Genomic DNA, 24,730 nt, shown 5'->3' on the forward strand with positions numbered 1-24,730 from the left:
TCTTTCCTATCACTATTGGAGGTCTTCCTGCAATTAATATGAGTACTTGCCTTTTCCTTTGTCCTGAATATTCCACTGAATAACTATCTTGAAATCCTTTCTTAGCCACCTGGGGTTAATCTCATTATAGTAGACAAATTTAGATATCTTGGTTTCTGGTTAGATGTATTTTTTCTACTGTACGAGCACAGACAAAACCCTGGTGAAGGCTAAAGTACTGTTAGGTAGATTCTCAGTACAGGGTTTGTCATTTATTAATAACTGAAGCTAGAAAGGCTCTCGTGAAATGTGTTTTGATTTCCAGTCTACTGGTTGCCCCTACTGTTGATTTTTAGAAGGGGGTTCTCCTTGGAATACCATGCAGTACAATTTATCAGTGATATACAGAGAAAGCCATTCATATGTAACAATTGCTTACAAACACTCAATATCCCAGCTTAATTACTTAAAATTTAAATTAAACTAAACTGCAAGAACTCTGCTGGGGTGGACCAGAATGCGTTCAGGAAGTAAGAAAATATATTCTGTTTTCTTGTAAGAAGCAACACAGGGGCCATAGCATAATGACCTTAACACCATACCTCGCCAGATGTAGTCTGAACTTAAAACAGTATTCTGCAGGCAAACAAAGTCAAACTAGCAAGCTTGCAGCCAAGAAAGTGTAGTTCAACATCTGACTGCAGAAACTATTGATATTAAGAGATGGAATGGAAAAACTGAGTCATCATGTTGCAGAGAAACATCTGCAGTATGATTCTTTCTAATCATCTGTTTTCCCTCACTAACCATCTGGCCAGTAGAGTCATTAACCTCCTCACCCAAACAACTTTAGTGGCATTGCCCTTGTTCATTTAATCAGATTAATTATCACTGTTTATACCAATCTGATTGAATTCATTGAATTCTGCTTTAATGTATATTTTCTGTATATATTGCTGTAATCAAACAAACTAGATTCCTGCTTTTATATATATATTCTGTATATGTTACTATATTTACTATCTGTAACACTGTTTCTTCTTCTGCACTAATTAATGTTTATATTTTTTCTGTATCTCGTTGGAGCTTTTCTCCCCGGGCCTCCACTGAAAATGGGCTCTTTTAGGCCCAGTGGACTTATCCCAGTAAACAAATGCAATAAAACAAATGCAATAAATAAATTACTCATGTGTAGCAAAAGCTGCATGCCAAAGAAAATGAGGAACAGCAAAAGGGTGAGTTACTATCCTCGTCTGCTTCAAAATCTACAGCAGAACTAGGTAAAGAAGCAGAAGTTATTCAGAAAAGTTTCAGCCACAGTAGTGACAGCTCAGTCTACAAAAACTGAGAAAAGCTACCTTATTTAGTACTCTTGTGGTCAAACAGCAGACTGAATGTTCATGATTTTGGCAAGCATTAATAAGGTGTCCCTCCTCCCTATAAAAACAGCAGCTTTACATCGATCCCCAGAATGAATTGTATACATCGTTATTTTTGAGTATAAGTGACATCAGGCAGTTGTAACAAAGTATTATTAATCATGGAATATTCCACACAGTCTACATTTATATGCGTGTGTGTATAAAATATAAAATATGTGTGTGTCTGTAAAGGAATCATGTTTATTGAGTACTGTCACTGTCACAAGCCAGAATTAGAGTATATCTAGTGCAATGAAACAGCTTCACCTCTACTGAAACTATAAGCTGAAGTTAGGAAAAGTTGTGCCACCATAATACAAGTACATTCATTGCAGTTAAACAGCTTCATTAGCAGTGCCATACTAACAAGGAACAACTAAAGATTTAGTTCCTCTCCATTAGGAGACACCTAACGTGGAAAGGACAGATGTCCTTCCATATCACGGTTGTAGTATTCCTTACTTTAGGGGTCTCCTCCCAAGGATAGCCCAATGTCCAACCAGTATAACCAAAACCTTTACTGTTTATGGGCACTGTACATCATGCATATACTAACCGTGCAAGGTGTAGGGCATAAAGGTGACATACGGATGCACACACTTCAGAACTTGTTTGCTGCCAGTCCGAATGCCATCATTGACTGTCAGTCTGAACATCTTTCTTCTGTGCTGTTTACAAAGCCATTTTTCAGATAAGTGCCCCATTGACATTCTTTCTCATCTTTATCTTTTATTTTTAGTATTGTTGCTTTCATGTCATCCAGAAAGGGAAAATGTCAATGTGATAGACAGATTCCCCATAAAGATCATCACGACCAGTGTCTCTTCTGTCTGGGTGTCTCCCACAACGATATGCAATGTTCTGTCTGCCAAGCATCTGTCCCAAAGACCTTACGTAGTTGTCTCCTCTGTCTAGTTACCTTGAAATCCAGTGTCCTAAGCTGTTGGTTCAGGATGCTGTGTCAGAGTCTTTTGCGTGAGGGTCAGCCATCAACCAAGAAAAAGGCCAAAAAACTCTGGTCTGATACAGCTGCTGTCCATTCTCCCCCAGATGTCTCTCTTGAGGCTAGTGAAAGTCCAGAGAATTATCTGGTCATTGCTATGAATTCCTCTGTTGGTGATCGTAATGGAGCTGACTTTTCACACATCCTCAAAGGCTTTCCAAACGTCTCCTCCAGGTGTTGAGGGTAAACCTTAGCTGATTATATCCACGGGACTAAGGGGAATTCCACAGACTTTAGTGAGGGAGGAGATCCTTACTATGCTTATTGAGTTTCAACAAGAGTTCAACCCTGGCCAAAGTTTTTTGTGCTGACGTCCTGCAAAACAATAAACAAGCATATTTCCCATGCAGTTAAGAATCCCCAACAAGAATGGCAGGATTTTACTTGGGGTATTGTTTAAAGCCTTCTCAAGGGGTCTCTCTCCCTGCCTCTCCCTGGTCTGCAACCCCTCTTAAAAGACCTATATAGTGGGATTCTTCTGATGAGAATCACGATTCAAGGGAAGAATCATTAGCTTGCTCTTCTGCAATCCCTTCCCCCCTGGACTGTATTTCAGAGGAAGTGGATTCTATTAGTCCACATTCATCTTTAGAGGAACTTTACTTTGGGAACACTATTTTTTGTATGATGGAATTCTTTAAGTGGCATTGTTCTTAGGTTCCTGATATCTAGAAGAGGTATTATGAGCTCATCAAGATGGAATCTTGCAAGCCTTGTGCTTTTCCTTCAGATGTTCATCGTGCATACAGCTGCAGTAATCACAGATTGGTTTTCTGCCGTCAGGCGGGTCCTCGGGCGGCCGAATTCCAAAGTCTAGGTCTGGCGTCGGTTGTTGTCGCTCTCATTCCTGACGTCAGTGCGACAGGGGTATATAAGACACAGCCGACGCCATTTTCTTCAGTCTTTTTTGCCGAGCGGTGCCCGAAGCAGAAGCAGTTCGCAAGTGCCGGTCGGCCAGCTCCTGAAATTACGAAAAATTGGAAACCGAAGTCTTCTTTAAAGCTAAGTACCCCATTGGGGAAACTTTTCTTGCCTCAGACCGATGTCAGACAAAGTTAATAATTGTATTTCTTGTGGGAAGCAAATACCGCATAAGGATTTCCATTCCCTCTGCATACCTTGTTTAGGCCCGGACAACGATGTCTCGGCCTGTCGCTTTTGCGCTACTTTCAATAAACGCATTATTAAGCATCGGGCGGAGTTCGCCCAACACTTTTTTGGTAAAGCCTTTGATTATAAAATGTTGTCGGATATTCCGACTACCGTTTTGTCCAAAAAACGCAAGGACAAAGACCGACACGCGAGGACCGCGGTCTCCACCGACACCACGCCAAAACTGGCTACACGTGGTCCGGTTCTCAGCGAGGCACCTACGCAGCCCCTGACTACCGACGACACTTCTTTGGCGGTGTCCTCTGTAACCGAGACCGCAGGTACCTCGGCCCATACCCAGACTACAACCACCGAAGCCACTGTGAGTGTTGAGCCTCTTAATGTGGACAGGTCCACTTCCACCCATGGTGTCTTTAGACCCTCATCTTCCTTCTCCATAAAGGCCTTTACTAAGTCCAAATCAGCCATGCATCCCAAGAGGCCTGTTGCACAGGGCCCATCTCCAGGTCCCATGCCTAAAAAGCAGATGCTAAAAATGGCTGAGGATTTAATTACTCTTATCAGGGGTTCCCAACCCCCTCCAGACAAGAGACCCAGAGTGGAGGAAGCTTCTCCCTCTTCTGACCAGGACTCCATTTTTTCAGAACATTCTGATGAAGAGGAACAGTCGTACTCCCCTTTTGAAGATTCGGATGCTGAGCAGTCCATTCCTTCTGTATCTCCCCCAGAGGATTTCTCTTTTGGGGAAACCTTGCACACCTTGAGGGAACACTTCCATTGGGAAGGCCAAGACTTTTCTGATTCCAAGAAAAGACTTAGGGAATTTCTTTTGTTACCTCAGCACAGACCTCTGGCGATACCTCCTGTCTTGGACATACTTGATGATGTTTACTCGGAGGCTTGCCTAAATACGGATTCCCTGCCTCCTGCCCCAGTCAAGCCTGATAGGTACTACAGAGTTCCTAACTCTCACCAATTTCTTTACAAAAGCCATAATGCTGACCCTGAAACCATTTCTCAAGGCCCCAAGGGAATGAAGGCCTCAACTGCTAAGAATCCACTACCTTCCGAAAGAGAGTCTAGATCCTTAGAAAGGTGGGGAAAAAAGGTATATACCTCGGCCACCCTAGCCATGAGGGCCTTAAATTGTCAGTTCCATATGCTTAAATATCAGCAGTTTCTGTTATCACAATTAAGAAATAAAATGTCTCAACCTGAACAACCAGATTTGAAGGAGTTGCAGGATATGATGCATAGTGCAGAACAAGTGGGTAAACACACCTTACAATGTGGCTATGATGATGCCCTAGAGGCCTCAAGTAGAGCTGCTGTGACAGGATCAGTCATTCATAGACATGCCTGGCTTAGGGAACAAACCTTGCCTGACCATGTTAAAGCTAAACTACTAGATGCTCCTTTACAAAAGGATGTGCTATTTGGTACTAATGCTGAGGAGATACTACGAAAAATGGAAGAAAAAGCTAAATCTATGCAAACTGTCAAAGCTTTTCTACAGGTTCAACCACCACATTTTAGCAGAAATTGGCCTTCAAAAAACTGGTCCTTTCCAGCCACGGACAAGCCACAAAGAGGTAGATACAGGCGCACAAGGGGCAGAGGACAACCTCAAGGATCATGTAGAGGCAGACAGTGGCAAACTCCAGCACCAAGAGGTGACGAAGACAGTGCACAACAATACAGGAAACAAACCCAATGACTTCCCCCTTTTCATGCCAAGCAAGTCTCAGCTGGCAGCACCCTTGGGAGGAAAGTTGGCATTATTTACAAGAAATTGGCATATTATCACAACAGACAAATGGATCCTGGACATTATAAACAGAGGCTACAGATTTCATTTTCACACTCTTCAAAAAATGAGAGGCATGCCGAACCTGCCACACAATCAAAGGGCAGAGGCTCAAATACAAATTTCAAAGCTTATGGCCATGAAAGCTATTCAAGAGATACCTACTCACAAACAAGGTCAAGGTTTTTATTCCAGACTTTTTCTGGTACCAAGGAAAGGAACCGACTTTAGACCCATTTTGGACTTATCCATCCTAAACACATTTCTACTCGTACCAAAATTCAAGATGCTCACATTACAGCAGCTTCTTCCCATGCTGGGCAAGGAGTTTTGGCTGGTAACATTGGACCTCAAGGAGGCATACCTGCATGTCCCAATCAGACAAAGCTGCAGAAGATACCTCAGATTTCTTGCAGGTTCAATCCACTATCAATTCTCTGCATTGCCCTTTGGCTTATCTACTGCACCCAGAGTATTCACGAAATGCCTGGCATCAGTAATTGCCTACTGCAGACTTCAAGGGATACAAATTTACCCTTATTTGGATGACTGCCTGATCCAAGCGGACAGCAAGCACATACTTCTGGAACATCTGGCTTATGTAAAACGGTTATTGAATTCTCTGGGATACACAGTCAACAAAGAGAAATCCAGGCTAACACCATCTCAGAAAATAACTTTCCTGGGTGCCAACTTGGACACAAACACCCAGATGGCCTATCTTACGCCAGAAAAACAGGGGCAACTAACTCAGTACTTCAAAATACTAGCAAATTGTACCAGGCTCACTGCAAGAAAAATCCTGTAGGCTCTGGGCTTCATGGCATCTTGCATTCTTTTAATCCCATGTGCAAAGTTGCATATGAGGAAACTTCAGTGGTACCTAAAAAAACTATGGTCTCAACACAGCCACAGTTTGGAAACAATAATACCAATAATCCCATGTTTGCAAAAGGAATTTCTATGGTGGGCCCAAGCATGCCAAACAAACACAGGTCTTCCATTCTGCAAGCCTCAAGCAAATCAAGTCATCACAACAGACGCCTCAGACTACGCCTGGGGTCGCACATGACAGACAGGTGCATTCAGGGCAAATGGTCCCAAAAGGAAAAGCACCTTCACATCAATCAAAAAGAAATGCTAGCAGTGATAAATGCAATTACAATTTTCAAGGACCTCCTGCATCCAGGACAATTATTGATAAGAACAGACAACACCACAGTAATGTGGTACATAAACAAACAAGATGGAACACATTCATATCCCCTGTGCAGGCTAGCCATGTCACTTTGGAACTTGGCTCTGGAATGGCAAATCGAACTTCAAGTACAGTACTTGCCAGGATTGGAAAACACGCTGGCAGACAATCTAAGCAGAAATATGACAGACCCACACGAATGGAAGTTGCATCCTCAAGTGTTTACAAAGATAATCCAAGCGTGGGGAAGGCCAGACATAGATCTCTTCACCTCCCACAGGAATCATCAGTTAAAAAAGTTCTGTTCAAGGACCTTTCATCCAAAGGCCTGGAGAGTGGACGCCCTTTCTTTCAGTTGGGCAGCATGGACAGTTTGCGCTTTCCCACCTTTGCCTCTTCTGCCCAAGGTGCTCTTGAAACCAAGAGCAGACAGACCGAAGATGATACTGATTGCTCCAGACTGGCCAAGACAACACTGGTACCCACTCCTGAGGAGCCTAACACATACTCCTCCCTGGACCCTACCTCTAATGCCTCTTCTACTAACTCAGCACAGCTACAAAACTCTTCACAGTCAGCTGAAAACACTCAATCTGGCTGCATGGAAAATTCCTTAACACCACAACAGACCCTACTTTCCAAAGAGGTGCAGGATGTCATTTTGGAGGCCAGAAGGCCATCTACTAGAAAGGCTTACTCCGCAAAATGGAAACGGTTTTGCGCTTGGAATGAGAAAAAAGGCCAGGATCCTAGAAAACTGAATTGGCCTTAGATATTACAGTATCTAGCTGAGCTGTTGAACAGTGGACTTTCATTTTCCTCCATCAAAATTCATGCCTCAGCCATTTCTGCAGAATACAACACTGATCCACCCTTATTCTCTTACCCACTTTTAAGACAGTTCCTCAGAGGAGCTAAGACTATAAGACCTCCAAGGAAACAACCAATACCAGCCTGGGATCTTAACTACATTCTAGAAAAATTAACATTACCTCCCTTTGAACCAGCTGCCTCAACAGATTTGCAATATTTGTCCTGGAAAACAGCTTTCCTTCTGGCCATTACCTCAGCTCGTAGGGCTTCGGAACTACAAGCCCTCATGGCTGTGCAGCCCTTTCTCATCTTCCATCAGGACAGGGTTTCCCTACGAACCAACCCGTCATTTATGCCTAAGGTAGTATCCAGGGTAGCTTTAAATCAGGCCATACACTTACCTACCTTTTACCCCAATCCTCAAAACAAAGGGGAAAGGCTGCTACATTCCTTAGACATCCATAGACAGCTACGTTACTATTTGGACAGAACAAAGCCTTTCAGGAAATTGGAACAACTTTTTGTGTCCTATGCTGTAGGAGCTCAAGGGAAGCCAATTTCCAAACAGACAATTTCAAAATGGATAGGCCACTGCATACGGTTTTGTTACTCCTTTCATGGCAAACCTGTTCCTACAGGCATCAGATCCCACTCCACAAGGGCCACAGCTACCTCTACAGCCTTCCTCAGAGGAGTCCCTACCAAAGATATTTTGGAGGCAGCCACTTGGAGTTCTGTGCATACCTTCACAAAACACTACCACCTGCCTTTATACTCCAAAACTAGAGCAGGCTTTGCCACTGCTGTGTTGCAGGGCATTCTGGCTGCTCCCAGTTCCACCTAGTGCCTACCACCCTGTGCGTAGCTTTGGGATTCTACCCATCTGTGATTACTGCAGCTGTATGCACGATGAACATAGTACAGTTTTGTACCTACCATAAATGTAGATGTTCGAGTGCTAATACAGCTGCAGTACAGGTTTCCCTCCCTCCTTCCCCTCTTGGTAAAGGCCTAGTGGCTAACACCTCCTCATACAACCTGATTGGGTTATCCTTCTATGGTGTATTTGCTTGCAACTACTGATTTTTGATTATATTGCATTGCTTGACTATATATATATAATTTATGTATTGCCTTCCTTCTGGGGGCACCTGACATCTGGGGCAAGAAAGACTGAAGAAAATGTCGTCGGCTGTGTCTTATATACCCCTGTCGCACTGACGTCAGGAATGAGAGCGACAACAACTGACGCCGGACCTAGACTTTGGAATTCGGCCGACCGAGGACCCGCCTGACGGCAGAAAACCCATCTGTGATTACTGCAGCTGTATTAGCACTCGAACATCTACATTTATGGTAGGTACAAAACTGTACTTTTTGGCTGCTCTGCTGGATACCATCCCCTGATTCTCAGGCCCCAGCTCCTAAGAAACCTGACAGATTTTGCAAGGTGCCTGATGCTTGTAAATTTCTGTATGAATGCCTTTCTGATCCTCCTGTTGCATCTGCCTCCTCTGACAAGCCATCCAAGCTGTTGCCCTTACTAAGCTGCTTCCTTCAGGTAAAAATAATAGGGCCATGGAGAGACTGGGCAAAAAGGTCTATACTGCTGCCACCCTGTCTTTTAAGGTTATTAATTACCAGACTAATATGACCAGGAATGTTTTAGCCCTCCTGTCTCAAGTTTCTCATGTGATTTCTGATCTTCCTGATTCTGACGGGAAGGCTTCAGCCCATTTCTTGTTGGGTTGTACCTCTCAAGTTACCTGCCACTCTGTTAAATGTTGTTATTGTGTAGCTGATGCATTTTGTTGTGTTATGAGGCATTACTCTTGGCTTCTTCTTTAGGATTTGTCTGATGACATTAACACCAAATTATTGGATACTTCTTTAGATAATAAAAATATTTTTGGTTCTTCTTTTTTGAAATGTTTAAATCTCTTCAGGATAAGGGCAAAGCCTGGCAGGAGTGGAAGCATATTTTTGCTTCTCCTATTCCAAAGTTTCAGAGGCATTATTCTTCCAGATCTGCTTTTGTTTGCAGACAGTCTCACCCTCCACCCAAGGGTAAAAAGCGTTCTAGATGTATACCTCTTGCTAAAGCTACACAGACCATTATTTTACAGAAACCTCCTTTTCAGGGCAAGCCAAGTTCTATCTAACAATTTGCTTCCTTTTCCCTCAGCCAGCTTCCCTTGTCCCTTTGTCTTTCCTTGTCCATTCCAATTTGGTTAAGGACCACAACAGACTCTTGGGTTCTGTTCATTATCCATTGGTGGTATTTCATGGTTTGGAAATCTCTTCGTCTCTTCCTCCCTTTCTGGGCATCCCTCAGCCTCCTTGAGAAAAGCTTTGTCTGTTTCTAGAGGTGCTGCATTCTCTGTTACCAGGGGTACCATTCAAGCTGTGCCTCCTGGCCAGCTTTTCTGCTCTCTCTCTGGATGTCAAAAATGCCTACCTTCATATGCTCACCCATCCCCTTTTCAAGAAATGTTTGCATTTCTGTGTTCCTTCGTTGCATTTTTGGCCTCTTTACTGCATCAGGAGTATTCACCAAATGCATCACACTTATCACTGCTTTTTGAAGGATGAGAGGGTTTTGCATTTTCCCTTATCTGAACGATCTGATCATTCAATCTTTGTGCCCTGAGGCTTTGCTTCAGGATCTCCAGTTTACTATTTCCCTGTAGCAGAGTCTGGGGTTCTCCATAAACTTTCAAAAATCAGTCTTGACTCCTTCTCAGGGTCAAGTTTTGCCTGAATGCAGGATCCAGACCATCCCCATGCTGGCATCTCTCTTTCTCAGGGTCCTTGGGTTTATGTCTTCCACCATTCCCATGCCGCCTCTGGTCAGGCTACATATGAGAAAGCTTCAGTGGTACCTCATGTCAATGTGGATTTACGTTGTCACCCTTCCTGAACTTCTTAATTCCCTTCCTTCCTTGTCTTATGCTAGAGCTTCAGTAGAGGATTCACCAACTTTCTCTCGACCTGAGGCTTCCTTTCTATTCTGCAGTCCTGACTCAGGACCTCTTTTTATATTTTTATGTATTTATTTATTGACATTTGTTAACCGGGTTGGTCCAGCTGGGCTTGTGGACCATTTTCAGTGGAGACCTGAGGAGAAAAGCTCCAAAACAAAAAAAAAAAAGCACAGTTTACAGAGAATCAAACATTTGAGTAAAAAAATATGATCAAAATCAGTTGTACAAGAACATTAGAGACACAAAGCAGAAATGTAAACACATGATATATACATATCAATATTTTTACAGTCTAAAAAATATTTACATATTTACAAAAAAGTTAAGTCCAACAGTATTGATTGTAGAGTTTAATAAGTATCCACAATAGTGCAGAACTTAGCTGTATGTGGAGGGACTGAAAAGGTACATGGTAGGTTTGTGGGGAGCTTAAGTAGGGGCTTGACAAGTGCATATTTTGGAGCGGAGTAGATGAAGTTTGAGTTGTTCTTTAAAGTGGGATGGGTGAATGATAAAACAAATGTCTCTTGGGAGTTCGTGCCAGGCTTTGGCGACGGAGTGTTTATACAGGAGTTTGCCAGCTATTTTTTTGGGTTGGTAGATTTGTAGTAGTTGCTGATTAGAGACATGGAGAGTCCGCGGAGGAGTGTAGATAAAGATGAAGGAAGAAAGAGCAGGGCAGGATGAAGGTTTGTAGAGAATGAAATGTAACATTTGAAGTTGTGACAGCAGTAGAAGATGGGGGAATTCTAACCAGTGGAGAGTATTTAGGGCAAGGTAGTGATGTGTATTGTATGGAGAGTTTGTGATAAATCTAGCTATCTTGTGGTAAGTTTGTTGGAGTTTGTTTAAAGTAGTAGTTTGGATGTTGGTGAGTACTGGGGCAGCATATAGAAGGGAGGGGAGGAGAAGAGCTTGTGCAAGGGAGAGTCTGGCATTTGTAGTTAGAAATGTTTTGTTGCGATACAGTAAACCAAGTCTCTGTCTTTTTTATGCTTTGGAGGATGTGCAAGTTGAATTTGCGTTCATCATCTATGCTGACACCAAGGAGTTTAGTGTGAGCTGCAGGTTGGATAACAAGTGTTATTAGAGGAAGTAATAGTAAAAGTGGATTTGAGGTGAGAGAGAGATCAGGGGGAAAATAATGAGTTTGGTCTTTTTAGGGTTGAGAATGAGTAGATTCCTGGACAACCACTGTTCAGTAGATAGGAAGGCCTGTTGAGTAAGAGTGTGGAGATTGGAGATATTGTCTGAGATGGAGAGGAGTCAAGTCATCTGCATATTGGATGAGGAAGGATTGTTTACAAGAAGTATAGAGATCATTGGTAAAGACAGTAAATAGGAGGGGACACAGGATGGAACCTTGTGGTACCCCGGTTGGGACAGGTATAAATGGAGAAGTGGAAGAGAGCCATTTAACAGATTGCTGCCTGCAGGATAAGTAACTGGCGAACCAGGCAATGGATGAAGAAGATAGATTGAGGTTTGCAAGTTTAGATAGCAGTAGGGGATGGGAGACTGTATCAAAGGCTTTGGAAAGGTCAAGAAAGAGACATGATATAAGTTTGTTATTGTCTAGGGCCTCGGCAATGGTATGTGTAAAGGGTAAGAGGGCAGTAGTTGTGCTGTGGTTGGGACGGAAACCATGCTAAGTGGGAGTAAAGAGGTTATGCTGGAGGAGGTAGATTGTCAGTGGTGGGGGAGCAGGGTTTGAGTTTGTGAAGAAGAGATCTGATGTAGGAAATAGGAACCAAATGTAAAGAGATTAGTTGTTTGTTAAAAGTACTGGGAGGGGTCGGCAGAGAAGTTGTGTTACAGCTGGAAGGTATGAGTGTTTGAATGGTTTCAGTGTGTATTGTGAAGAGTATCAGTTTCCAGAGGAGATGTATTTGGGTAGGGGCAGGGAGTTGAGGGGGAGCCTGGAGAGAGAATTTTGTTAATAGTATACCAGAACTTGCAAGGGTTGGATTTGTTATTGAATTGGGCAGAGTTATAAAAGGACTTTTTGTCATTATTGGTTTGCTTTTTTTGTAAGATTTCTGAGGTGTCTATAATTATGTAGCAGAGGTAATTCCTTTGTTTTGATCCAGGCTTCCCAAGCTCTATCTCTTTTTAGCATAAGGGACTTGGTTTCTTTTCAGAGCCAGGGAGCATAATTGGGTTATATTCTAACCTTTCTAGGGGGAGCAAAGGAGTTCAATGTATTCAGGAAGATGCTCTTGAACCTAGTAACTGCGTCATTGAGAGGGATTTGTTTAACGATGGACCAGTTAGTCTTGGATTGAATAGAGCTGAATTGGATTACATTAAAATTAGAGAGTTTTCGGCAATCTCTATAAAGGTGGGATTTTGAGAGTTGGAGGTTGTCACTAAGTTGGTTTGGTAGGGTAGTGGGGTTGTGGTAGTGGTGAGGGAAGTTGGTGAGTATCCAGTCAATTATGGAGCTGGAAGAAGAGTTTTTATGGAGGCGGGTGGGTGAAGATATCAGTTGATGGAAACCATGCAGGTTGATGCTGAGTTGTGGAGAGTCCATTTTACGTTTAGACCAATCTAGGTTAATATCTTCTAAGATAAGGGTTTCATAGGGAATATTGTGGAAAAACCAGGATAAGATATTCTCTAAAGTGACAGGGGTTGGGGAGCTTTGTTTGGCTTTCTTAAGGCTCACAGTCTCTGGCTTGTTCATCAGAGGTCAGACCACATCAGCATCAAGGAGGTGAGGGCTCTGCTTCTAGCTCTTCAGGCTTTTTGTACTCTCTTTCATCCCATGTCTGTCAAAGTTTTCACTGACAGTACCACAGTGATGTGGTATGTCAACAAGCAAAGGGGTACAAGGTCCTACCTACTTTGCAGGCTCACTTTTCACATCTGAGATCTAATTGTCCAGTATCAAGCGGCTCTTCAGGCTGTCTACATTCCCTCAGAGTACAATCAAGTGGCAGACTTTTTGATCAGGTCCAGCACACATGCTCATGAATGGATGCTTCACAGGGATGTGTCCCTGGGCACTAGCCATCAATGGGGTATTCCCCAGATAGATCTTTTTGTCCCCCCTCTGAACAGACAACTTCCTCTTTTCTGTTCCAGCGTCCCAAGTTCTCTTGTTTGGAAAGTGGATCCTGTCTACTCCTTTGAAGATGATAGTTATATATGCCTTCCCTCCCCTTCCCCTGCTTCCAAGAGTCTTACACAAGATCAGGCAGGACTTTCCCAAAAATCTTGTTGGTGACTCCTTTTTGACCCAGACATCACTGGTTCCCCCTTTTTTTTCACCTGGCCAGGGGCAATCACCATAAGTTACCTCACTGGGTGGACCTTCTCACACAAGACAAGGGGTCTCTTATCCATCCTAACTTGCTCAGTCTTCAACTGACAGTATGAGTGATAGGGTTGTGATCCCTTTTAGGCACCTTTTTTTGAGGACATGCTTTGGGTTCTGCAGGAAGCCAGGAGGCCTGGAGGCCCACTACAAGGAAATCATATTTGTCCAGATGGAAGAGATTTTCTGTCTGCTGCCTCTCTTGCCATTAGGCTCCTCTTATCTGAGGAGGTTCCTGTAGTCTTCTCTTATATGTGTCATCTGCTCCATGATGGGTTTGCATATTCTTCAGTTAAAGCTCACCTATCAACAATTTCTGCTTGTCTGCCCTTGACTCCTCCTCTGGCCTCAAGATCTGAGGTCATACAGTTTCTCAATGGCGTCTTTCATATCAGTCCTCCCAGGAAGCCTGTTCCACCTTCCTGGTAACTCAATTTTGTTCTTGAAAATTTGACTTGGGCTCCTTTTGAGCCTGCTGCTTCAGCCATCTTACAACATTGTACTTGGAAGACTGTTCTTTCGGTTCTTGCTTCAGACAAGAGGGTTTCTGAACTTTAGGCTCTCATGGCTGTCCCTCCTTTCTTAGTTTTCCACAGGGACAGGGTGTCTCTTTGTACTAATCCTTCTTTAATGCCCAAAGTGGTCAATGAGTTGTCCCTTAATCAATCTATTTATTTGCCTTCCTTTTTTCCCTTCTCTGCAGTCTGCCAGTGAGAAGGTTCTTCTTCTTGGACTTGCATAGACATGTCAGATATTATTTGGATAAAGTAAAAGTTATTTACACATCTGAGCACCTTTTTGTCTCTCTTCGACCCATGTCTTTGGGTTTAGCTGCTTCTAAGCAGGCCATCTCTTTCTAGATTTCTTAAGCCATTTCCTTTTGTCACCATTTTTATTGTAAATGTATTTCCTCTTCAGTAAAGACTCAGTCTACCAGAGCTATTGCTTCCTCTGGTAGTTTTTTCGAGCGGCTGAGTACTAATTCCATCCTAGAGGCTGCTCCTTTGTCTTTTGTCCATACCTTCACCAAGCATTATAAGTTGAATGTTGTTTTCAGGCTATAGCTGGCTTTGCCAGGGCTCTCCTGCATAGGTTTCTTGAAGGCTGTTCAGTGCTACCCTTCTCCCAGGTTGCCTCTTGAGCTTTTGTACACTCCCTGACATAAGGAATACTGCAACAGTGATGTAGAAGGAAGGGTCTATGTCAGAAGATCGAAATTTCAAAAGACAGATGATCAAAATATCTAAAACGCAAAATATTGAAAACATTTTTAATGCAGGGGACAAGATCCCCGGCACTCCTTTTATGGGGAACTGTGTCGAGAGAGAGAGAGAGAGAGAGAGAGGTCTACTAACTCTGAGATTGTACAACAGTGGAGAAGGGGCAAATTCCATTTGCAATATTTTGATTTTTGATTTTTCAGTTTTCTGAACTTTAGATCTTCTGAAGGGGACCCAGAAGGACATACAGTTGTGTAAAAACGTACCATAGCTGTAGATATTCTTCTCTTCAGTGCTGCAGTATCCCGTCCCTCCCTCCTGCCCCCTCTGCTCTAATCTGTTCTCGCCATCATTCTGGATGGAGATTATTCTCTGTTTTCTTCTTCTGGAAACACTTATTCTTCCTGGTCGCTATGGACATTCTGTTCATCCTGGGGCTTTTCATTTCTGAAATGTGTGTGTTTGTACATCACTTTTATGCCATATGACTTGTGGAGGAAGCATATATATTGACATACAGCACCTGTAAATACTAAAGGCTTTGGTATGCTGGCCAGATGGTGAGCTATCCTTGGCAGGAGATCCCTTATGTAAGGTGTACTTCAACAGTGAAGAAAATGACATCTACAGTTATTGTAAGATTTTACAAAACTGTACTCTATGTGAATTACTGGACACAGGATGATGATGAAAACAAGTCACCTTAGCTGCAACACCGTCTGCAATAAGTGATATATTGAAATATTTAAGTAGTGTAACAAAATACCTTTAATTCAGAGATTGCACATTTGGGTTATGAGATTATCATTTGAGTGGTCACAGCATGTTTTCATCATTGCGAATATGTATTGCTGTATAGAGTCTGCATTAGTACAAACTGTGCTGATGTATGTTGTCCAGTTCGTGGATGATTCCTGTGTGCTTGGCTATATGTAGAGAGCAGTGAGCTGTACTTAACTCTAGAACCAAAAGATACTAGGAAGCATAGGAAAAACTGTCTGGGAGAGAAGCATTAGGCCACAGTGCTTACTGCATATGGTAGGTAGCAATCCAGATAACTGTATGCTAGAATCTTTGGTAGCAAGTTGTGATGTTTACCTTCCCGTTTTGTAAAACATTCTGGTGTGTAGTCTTTAGACGCTGGTCAGATATCTGCTAACGGCATCTAAAAATAATTGTAAAGTTGGAGTGTCAGTCATCTATGTTTCAGTGCTTCACTGTTATGTTATATTTTGGTATATTTTTGTTAATGTATGATGTTTATGATTACATCACTAAGTTTATTGAAAGTGGTACAGACAAGACTAGTTCAATAACGAGAAAGTTGATCTTCAGTACAGTGCTATCACATAAACTGCACAAGTGCTTAACTCCATGAAAGGAGGATGTGCTTGTAAAATTAAAGTGGTACAAAAGAAAAATGAAATTAAGGCATTCTTTGATTTGAATGCCACATTAGTCTTGAAAAGAAATCTAACAGGCATGTTGTTTATTTTCTGCTGCTTAATAATAGGCTACATAAAACCTTCTCCCATTTAGACGGTTATGATTTTTATTACTTTCCAGTGAAATATAAAGGTGTTGTAGTGGCATGCTGCTTGCAGTTAAGGAATTATGTATATGTTACATATTTTAGTTATGCAGACAATTTAGTAAATTTGTCCAGTTTCTCTTTCCTTATTTTAGAGCAAGCTGCCTTTCTTCTTGGTGTGTTCACCCTCACCTGGCTTTTAAGACCAGATGCTGTGGATAAAATGTCAGACTTGGTCTTACTTCTGAAAGCACTGCTACTCTCTAGCTATGGAAAACTCCTCTTGATTCCAGCTGTCATTTGGGAACATGATTATTTTCCATTGTGTTTAAATCTTATTAAGCTGTTTGTCCTAACCTCGAATTCCCAAGCTGTAAGAGGTAAGCTTATTAAAAAATGTTAGCACAGAGCAAATGTAAAACAATATTTTATGTTCTTTCCTCCATGATGCATGGATCTTCCACATTTTAAAATCTTAGCTTGACATGTCATGCTAGATTTGGTATCATGATGCTGTTTTTTTCTTTAGATTTGTGTATGTGTGGGGGTTGTATTTCACAGCAAAACAGAGCAGAATTTTGTTTTCAGCACATTTTTGTTCCATATAAGAAATCAAACAGTTTATAACACCTTTATACACTGAACTGAATAGGTTCATAGGTTGGTACTAGGCTATCAGCCCTAGGGCCTATACAAGCTTAGCCATAACAATTCCCTGGCTATTTCTTCCCACACTATTTACTTCCCCGGACCCCTGTCTAACAGGGCAACTGATGTGATTCCCGGGGTGAATTTCCTTTCTCCCATCCAATCGTCAAGGTTCCTTTTGAAGAGGGCCAATGAGGCACTCTGCTTGACATGTATGGGCAATCTATTCCAGAGTCTGGGGAGAATTAAGTTTAAATAAGGACTTAGAGGTAGCATGACATCTCTACTGTTATACATTGTCCTCAGGAAAGAAGATCTTAAAGCCTGACTAAAACATTTTATATTTGTTATTGTATTTACTTGATCTGAAGTAGTTGACTTCATTCATTCTGCACATATGGGTATACGGATCCGATTCGGATCCGAGCCGGCAAAAACTTTTCAAGCATCAGCTCCGAGCTCCAAGCTCCTCCCCTACCTATATTACCTCACTTCCTCCTATCTAGCCCCCGATCTCGTTTGCCGCTCTGAGTCAGCATCGTGGTCTCTGAGCTCTTAGCTAGGTGGTAAGGTTTTGGTACTTTTTGCTGTTTGTTGAGTGTGAATTCCTTCCCTTTTTCCTCCCTTACATCGCATTTGGTCGTCGTACTATTTAAAAAAAAAAAAAAGTTTTTAGTTTGTATTCTCTAGTGGTAGTTTTGTGTTCTGGTTCCCGCCTAGGCCCATCCCAGTTTAGTGTGTGTGTGCGTGTGGTCCATTTAGGACTATTTTTCTATTATTATTATGGCTGAACAGACTAAGGTTCTCTTCAAAAAGTGCACAGAATGTGGTCATAAGCTTTTCCAGCCGATGGCCACACTCTGTGTGTTCTATGTTTAGGGGTCGCCCATCTGTCAGTATCCTGTGACATTTGTTCAGGGTTTAACCCAAGGGCGTTGAAGGATCATTGGGCTAAGCTTGTGGCCAAAGGCTTGCTACCTGCTTCTGCCCTGGAGTCTGCCTCGGTTTCCTCTCCAGCCAATGACTCGATGCAGGCAGGGACTCAACCTCCCGCCAGGCCTGCTTCTTCGGAGTTGTCCCAGAGAGGTAGGGAGAAAGAGAGGCGCCATAAAGAGAGAGACAGGCCCAGGAAAATGTCTCCGGACAGGGCATCTTTTTCCAGTCCCTCTGCTAAGATATCTGGGTCTCGTTCTCCTCGGCTCCGCTCTCCCCGTTTCTCATCGGAGCCGAGGTACTCCCCTCTGATCCGACCCAGACCCCAGTCGGTCGCTTCCTCCAGATCGACTAGGAGTTTATCTGAACTTGATATGGACAGGCTAATGAGGAGGTTCATCCAGAACCAGATTCAGATGGGGGTCTTACCAGGACACTCTCCTATTGGTGAGGGTTCTTCTTCTGCTACTATGTTCCACCCTATTGCTCCTTCTCCTATCCGATGCTTTGGGGTTTTTGGGTCCGAGACCTTTCGGAGCCGTGGTGTCGGCGCTGATGGTTTTCGGATCCGGTCTCGGATCCAGGGGACTCTCGGAGCCGTGGTCGGGGAGTCGGACCCGAGAGTCGGGATCTCGTTCTCTCGGATCCCACCCTCGGCGCCCGGACTACCCCGCAGTCAGCTCTGGTTCTGGCTTCGGTGCCGGGGAGAGCTTCTTCCTTATGTTCTACGGAGGCGTGCTCTCCATCAGCATTCGGGGCAGTGGAAAGGGTTCTATCCCAGGGGTTGAGACCACAGCTCACATCCTCGGATCCGGCCCAGAACCCCCTGATTTTGGATTCTGCTCCCATTGCCCTGTCTTAGGGACAACCCGTGCCAAGGCAGCCCCAGGTCGTTCCTCTCAGGGAACCCCCAGAGGCTTACGAATCCTCTCCAGAGAGTTACACTGGAGAGGAACCTTGTAAGTGTAAGTGCAAGAGGAGGCACTTGGACTCCCCTGAGTCCATTACCACTGATACGGACTTGGATGAAGGAGAGGGTTCCCCCAGATCACCTCCTGAGGACGTCTCGTTTGGAGACATTATGGAGATCCTCCGCCAAAGAGGAGGTTGGTCAGCTCCCAAACCGTCTGCAGATGAGTCTGTATTCCTGGATGCCTTTGGGGCGGGCCCATCTACTTCCTGGGTCTCCCCACCAGCTGACCCTTTTGTGGACCTCATCACCACTAGGGCATGGAAGGATCCTGACACCGCAGAGCCTATCCCTAAAAGGCCAGACAAAATTATTTCTCCACCATCGGAAAGGCAGGCATGGTCCAAGGGAGCCCCGGTAGAGGCTTTGGTGTTTGCAGCTGCCACAAAGAAGGAACTAACACAGGAGAGTTCCTCGGTTTATCCACCGGACAAGGAGTCTAGGTCAATGGAGCGTTTTGGGAAGCACATGTACTCGTCAGCGACATTTTCTATTTGTGCACTGAATTACTTGGCACATGTCATTCGACTGCAGCGAGACCTTATATCGAAGCTAACTGAGTCGCCCCCGGAATCTCTGTCGCAGCAGGACAAGCAGTCCTTTACTGCCTAGATGACTACGCTGAAATCAGTGACTAATACTTCTATGCATCTCCTCTCTCATGCCATGGAGGGTGCCGCTAGAGCTGCAGGTACAGGCGTTGCTTTGAGGCGACATGCCTGGATCAGGCTGTGTCAATTTGCGGACCCCTTTAAGGCGTCTTTCATCAACACCCCCTTCGATGGATCATCTTCCCTTTGGGAAGACCGTACGTGACACACTAGCCCAGAGTGAGAAGGACGGAAAGACTTCGGCCGTCGGAATCCGCTTCTCTAACCCCCAGAGGTCCTATTCCAGAAACCAAAAGGGGCAAAAGAAGATGTGGTTCCGGAAATCACAGTCCTTTCGTGAGACTCAGGAGTATTCGTCCCCCAGAGGCCGAGGGGGACAAGACCGATGCTGCCCCAGGGGCAGAGGGGGTCCCAGAAACTTTGGGTCTAGGGAACTTTTTTCCAACAGACCCACTCAACAACCCTGAGGGGTTGCCTGGCTGCTCTACTCTGAAGGCAGTCGGGGGAAGATTTTTCTTACATCCAGCGGCATGGGAGTCCTTTACTGCAGACCGCTGGGTGTTAAACATCATATCCATAGGATATTCTATCCCCTTCATTTCACATCCCACATCTCCAGTTCGTCTTCCAGATGTCCCACCCGCTCACAGGGAGGCTGCAGCTTTAGAGGTTTCGAAGCTGTTACAAAAACGAGCCATCGAGCCGGTCCCCCCAGATCAGTCCGGATCAGGCATCTACTCCAGGTTCTTTTTAGTGCCAAAGAAGACGGGGGACCTCAGGCCCATTCTGGACCTGTCTATCTTCATCCTATCCGTAGAGAAACAAAACTTCCAGATGGTCACTCTACAGTCCATTCTACCGTTTCTGAGAGAATGCGACTGGATGTGCTCGTTAGACCTCCAGGACGCTTACTATCACATCAAGGTCCACAGGAGCACCAGGAGGTTTCTCCGCTTCCAGCTAGGGGCCAGTCACTTTCAATTCAGAGCCTTACCCTTTGGTCTCACCACAGCCCCCAGGGTGTTCACCAAGGTTATGGCGGTCATAGCGGCTCACCTGAGACTTCAGGGCATTCAGGTATTCCCTTACCTAGACGACTGGCTCTTCGCTGCATCCACCAAGCGTCTCCTGTATGATCTGGCTCACAAGTTAGGCATCTTGATCAACCTCAACAAGTCCCACCTGACTCCGGTTCAGATCACAGACTTCATCGGGGTTTGGTTGGATTCGATTCAGTCAAAGATTTTTCTCACTTCGGATAGGATAGCAAATCTCAGACTCCATGTTTCCGTGATCTTGGATCACGTGGTCGTCACAGCAGCCGATGTTCTCAGGGCCCTGGGTTCCATGGCAGCAGCAATCTCTATACTCCTTCTTGCACGTCTTCACATGAGAGTCCTTCAGTGGAATCTGGCAGTCCAATGGTCCTGGCTAGACCTTCCGATGAGTTTCCACATCTGTATCAATCGGGCATGCAGAATGGCACTCCTGTGGTGGCTTCACTCTGCGGACATATTTGCGGGGCGCAGCTTTCTATCCCCTCAGGCTCAAGCCATGGTGACCACGGACGCTTCCTAGCTCGGGTGGGGGGGCACTTCCTGGGAAGAATGGTCCAAGGCACATGGTCCCCTCCATAGACCAAGCTAAACATCAAAGTCCTGGAAATGAGGGCAGTTTTGTTAGCATTGAGAGCCTTCCACCCGGTCCTACCTACAGGGACGATAGCCATTCAATCAGACAACATGTCTGTAGTCTGGTATATAAACGAACAGGGAGGGACCCGATCCTATCCCCTTTGTTGCGAGGCCATGAGAGTTTGGGAGTGGGCCATATCCACCAGCCGGTTTCTCATAGCAACGCATATCCCGGGACGCTCCAACATTCTGGCGGACAGTCTCAGCAGGGCTATCCTGCTTCCCTATGAGTGGTCCCAGAAACAATCAGTGGCGGAGAAGATCTTCCGTGTTTGGGGTCAACCTTGCTGCGATCTCTTCTCATCTCCTTCCAATGCGAAGTGCAGCAAATTCTTCGCTCTGATCCCCCCTCCAGGGGATGCCCCCAGGGATGCTCTAGTCCATGCTTGGCCTCCTGGGTTACTGTATGGTTATCCCCCGTTACGTCTTATTCTGAAGTTCCTTCAGAGAGCTTGCAGGCTGCAGTGCAAAGTCATTCTCATAGCTCCCTTCTGGCCATGTCAAGTGTGGTTTCCCTTCCTATGGTCTCACCTGTTGGCCCCTCCATGGGCTCTAGATCCATGCCCGGATCTAATTTCTCACCCGTCGGGCTTGCCCCTGTCCAACCTGGACAGTCTCAAGCTGACGGCTTGGCTGCTCCAGTTCCCATGATCATCAGGACTCCCGGACTTTCGTCTCCTGTCAAGAATATTCTGGTAGCTTCTCTTAAGGCCTCCACTAGGAAACTGTACAATAGCAAGTGGAAACGTTTTTGCATTTGGGCCTCTCAGCGCAATCAGAACCCGTTTACAGCCCCTGTTCCGGTCATACTGGATTTTTTGGCAGATCTTTTTCGGTCAGGCTCTAGTGCTTCCACCATCAAGGTTCAACTGGCTGCCATCTCTAATTTTCATGTGGATGAAAATAAGGTTGCTCTGGCTTCGGCCAAACTCTGTAAAACCTTCCTGAAGGGCACCTTTGTATTGCGACCGCCAGTTAAAGAAACAGTGCCCCCCTGGGATTTGACTTTAGTCCTTCAGGCCTTGACCTCTCCCCCTTTCGAGCCAGCCGGTTGAGTTCCGATAAAGTTCTTGTCATAGAAGACAGCATTCTTGGTCGCCATCCCTTCGGCTAAGAGAGTTTCTGAGTTGCAGGCATTATCCTCCTTGCCCCCCTATTTGGTTTTTCACAAGGATAAGGTTTTGTTGCGCACGAACCCTTCTTTTCTTCCCAAAGTGTCTTCAGCAGCCAATATTAATCAATCCATAAATTTGCCAGTCTTCTTCCCAAATTTTCAGAATAGGGGTGAACGCAAGCTTCATTTGTTGGATGTCCATAGACAGCTTCGTTTTTACCTCCATAGGACTAAACCCTTCCGGAAGTCGGATCAATTGTTTGTCTCTTTTTCTAAACCATTTTTGGGCAAAGCAGTTTCAAAAGTGTCCTTAGGTAGGTGGATCACCCTGTGTATTGCGCAGGTCTGTAAGGACAAAGGGTTATTTCCTCCTGGTGTATTGAAGGCTCATTCCACTAGAGCTATGGCCACTTCTGCAGCTTTCTGGTCGAGAGTTTCATTAGATGATATTTGTGCAGCAGCTACTTGGGCAAATTCGCACACATTCATCTCTCATTACAAATTGGATCTTATTTCTAGAGGGAGAGCATCCTTTGGCTCTGCGGTGCTCAGAAATATCCTTCCATGAGGGCCTCCCAGGAATTCTAGTAGCTGGGGACTCTGTCCCATATATGCAGAATGAATGAAGTCAACTACTTCAGATAAAGAAGTTATGTTCTTACCATAACGTTCCATCTGAGTAGTAGACTTCATTCTTCTGCACTTTCCCTCCCTCCATCCCCCTCACTCTTCAGGTTATCCTGTTTAGGGGTTTTTGGTTAAGTCGCTTTTTAGTGAGAGCAAACTCGATCTGGGGCTAGATAGGAGGAAGTGAGGTAATATAGGTAGGGGAGGAGCTTGGAGCTCGGAGCTGATGCTTGAAAAGTTTTTGCCGGCTCGGATCCGTATACCCATATGTGCAGAAGAATGAAGTCTACTACTTAGATGGAATGTTATGGTAAGAACATAACTTTTTTTTTTTCTGTTACTTATCTGAATTTTCACAGCAGTGAAAAAGAAGTAAGGAAACGCGTCAAAAATGAAAAGGCTTCTTTTAAAATGTAACCTTTCACATTTTACAAAAGTCGGTATTTGGACTTAAATGTGTTACATTTTAAAAATCAGAGATGAGTCTGTTGCATAATGTTCTTCTTGGTGCCTTTTCTCCCTATAGCTTGCTCACCATTAGCTTCATCTATTATTCCAGTGACTTCTGCCATTGGGAGGTGCTGTCATCCATGCAGCCATTTAAGAATTGCTCCCCTGGTTCACCTGTATCAGCTTCAACTAGTGCAAATCCCTGTGGCAAGTGCAGTTCCACACATACCCAGTGTCTACTGCAACATGTGTATTGCTTGGTGGGTGTTTATTTCCAGCCTTAGTGTTGCACCTGGTAGGATACACATCCTCCACTGTACATCATTCGTGCAGAAGACCAGGCTGCCATCCTCCCTCAGGATAGGCCAGTCAGCCTTAGTTGATACTGTTACCTTCTCCAGCTAACTTCTCCAACACCTGGATTGGTAGTCAGTTAGTTCACAGTCAGGAATGTATCCCTGTTTGTAATGGAGCCAGCACTATTACAATACATTTGAACTTGTGCAGATTCATGGATAAACAAACTAGAATGAGGGATGTTCAGACTGTATCAGTAGGTAATGGATCTTTCAAGGTGCAAATCAAGGAGTTAAAATGTGTGAATTAGCAGTGTTACATGCTAGTAATACTGTTAAAATTTCCTTGCAGGAAATATCTTATATGGGGCCCTGTTTGCAATGCCACAGTTCTTTACAGGGCACATAGTTCATTATGGAAATAATTATATGCCATATTAATATGTTTTCAATCTTTTGCTGAAAATTAAGCTGCTGCCACATAAGAAAAGATGACTCGCATATGAAAGAAGTAGAATTGTAGGAATGTGTGTGTTATAGAAGGGGATTCAGGCAAGAAGGGATCTTAATTCCACTCTTGAAAGCTGTAAAAGATCAGAACATTTAATGTAGCATTACACGTAATATGGATGACCTTTTATGATTGATCCTCATTTAGGTATTACTTCTTTACCAGGTGGAATTGGACATATTTGTATCCAATGTCTGGAAATGTCTGTATGCTCATTCAGTGAATGCAGAGGCATATAAAACTGGCTACATAAGCACTTTAATTTCTGGAGCTGATCTTTCCTTTTTTTTTGGCATTCAGATGTCAGGTCTTATTCTGATTAGGCAAGTGATTTGACTTTATCAATCTTCATAATAAGCTTTGGGCATGATATGTTTCCATGTGAATTTCCAGCCAAGGTATGTATTGACATTTCCTGGAGTGTCTCATAGGGAGGACCACAACATTGATAACTGCCACAAGTGCCAGAAATTAAATCCTCTTGTTTG

At 44.1% G+C, this 24,730-nt stretch overlaps 1 protein-coding gene across 1 annotated transcript in view; it reads left to right on the top strand.

The window, feature by feature from the left end:
- Window positions 1-24,730, top strand: part of ARV1 (ARV1 homolog, fatty acid homeostasis modulator) — a 391,241-nt gene that overhangs the window by 194,867 nt on the left and 171,644 nt on the right. The window contains exon 4 of the mRNA XM_044063690.1: window positions 16,544-16,768. Coding sequence (XP_043919625.1) covers window positions 16,544-16,768 — 225 coding nt within the window. The remainder of the gene's footprint in view (window positions 1-16,543; window positions 16,769-24,730) is intronic.

Source organism: Protopterus annectens, chromosome 1.part0 (genome assembly GCF_019279795.1).
Source record: "Protopterus annectens isolate FY-2018-M chromosome 1.part0, PAN1.0, whole genome shotgun sequence".
In the NCBI taxonomy this organism is placed as follows: domain Eukaryota; kingdom Metazoa; phylum Chordata; order Ceratodontiformes; family Protopteridae; genus Protopterus; species Protopterus annectens.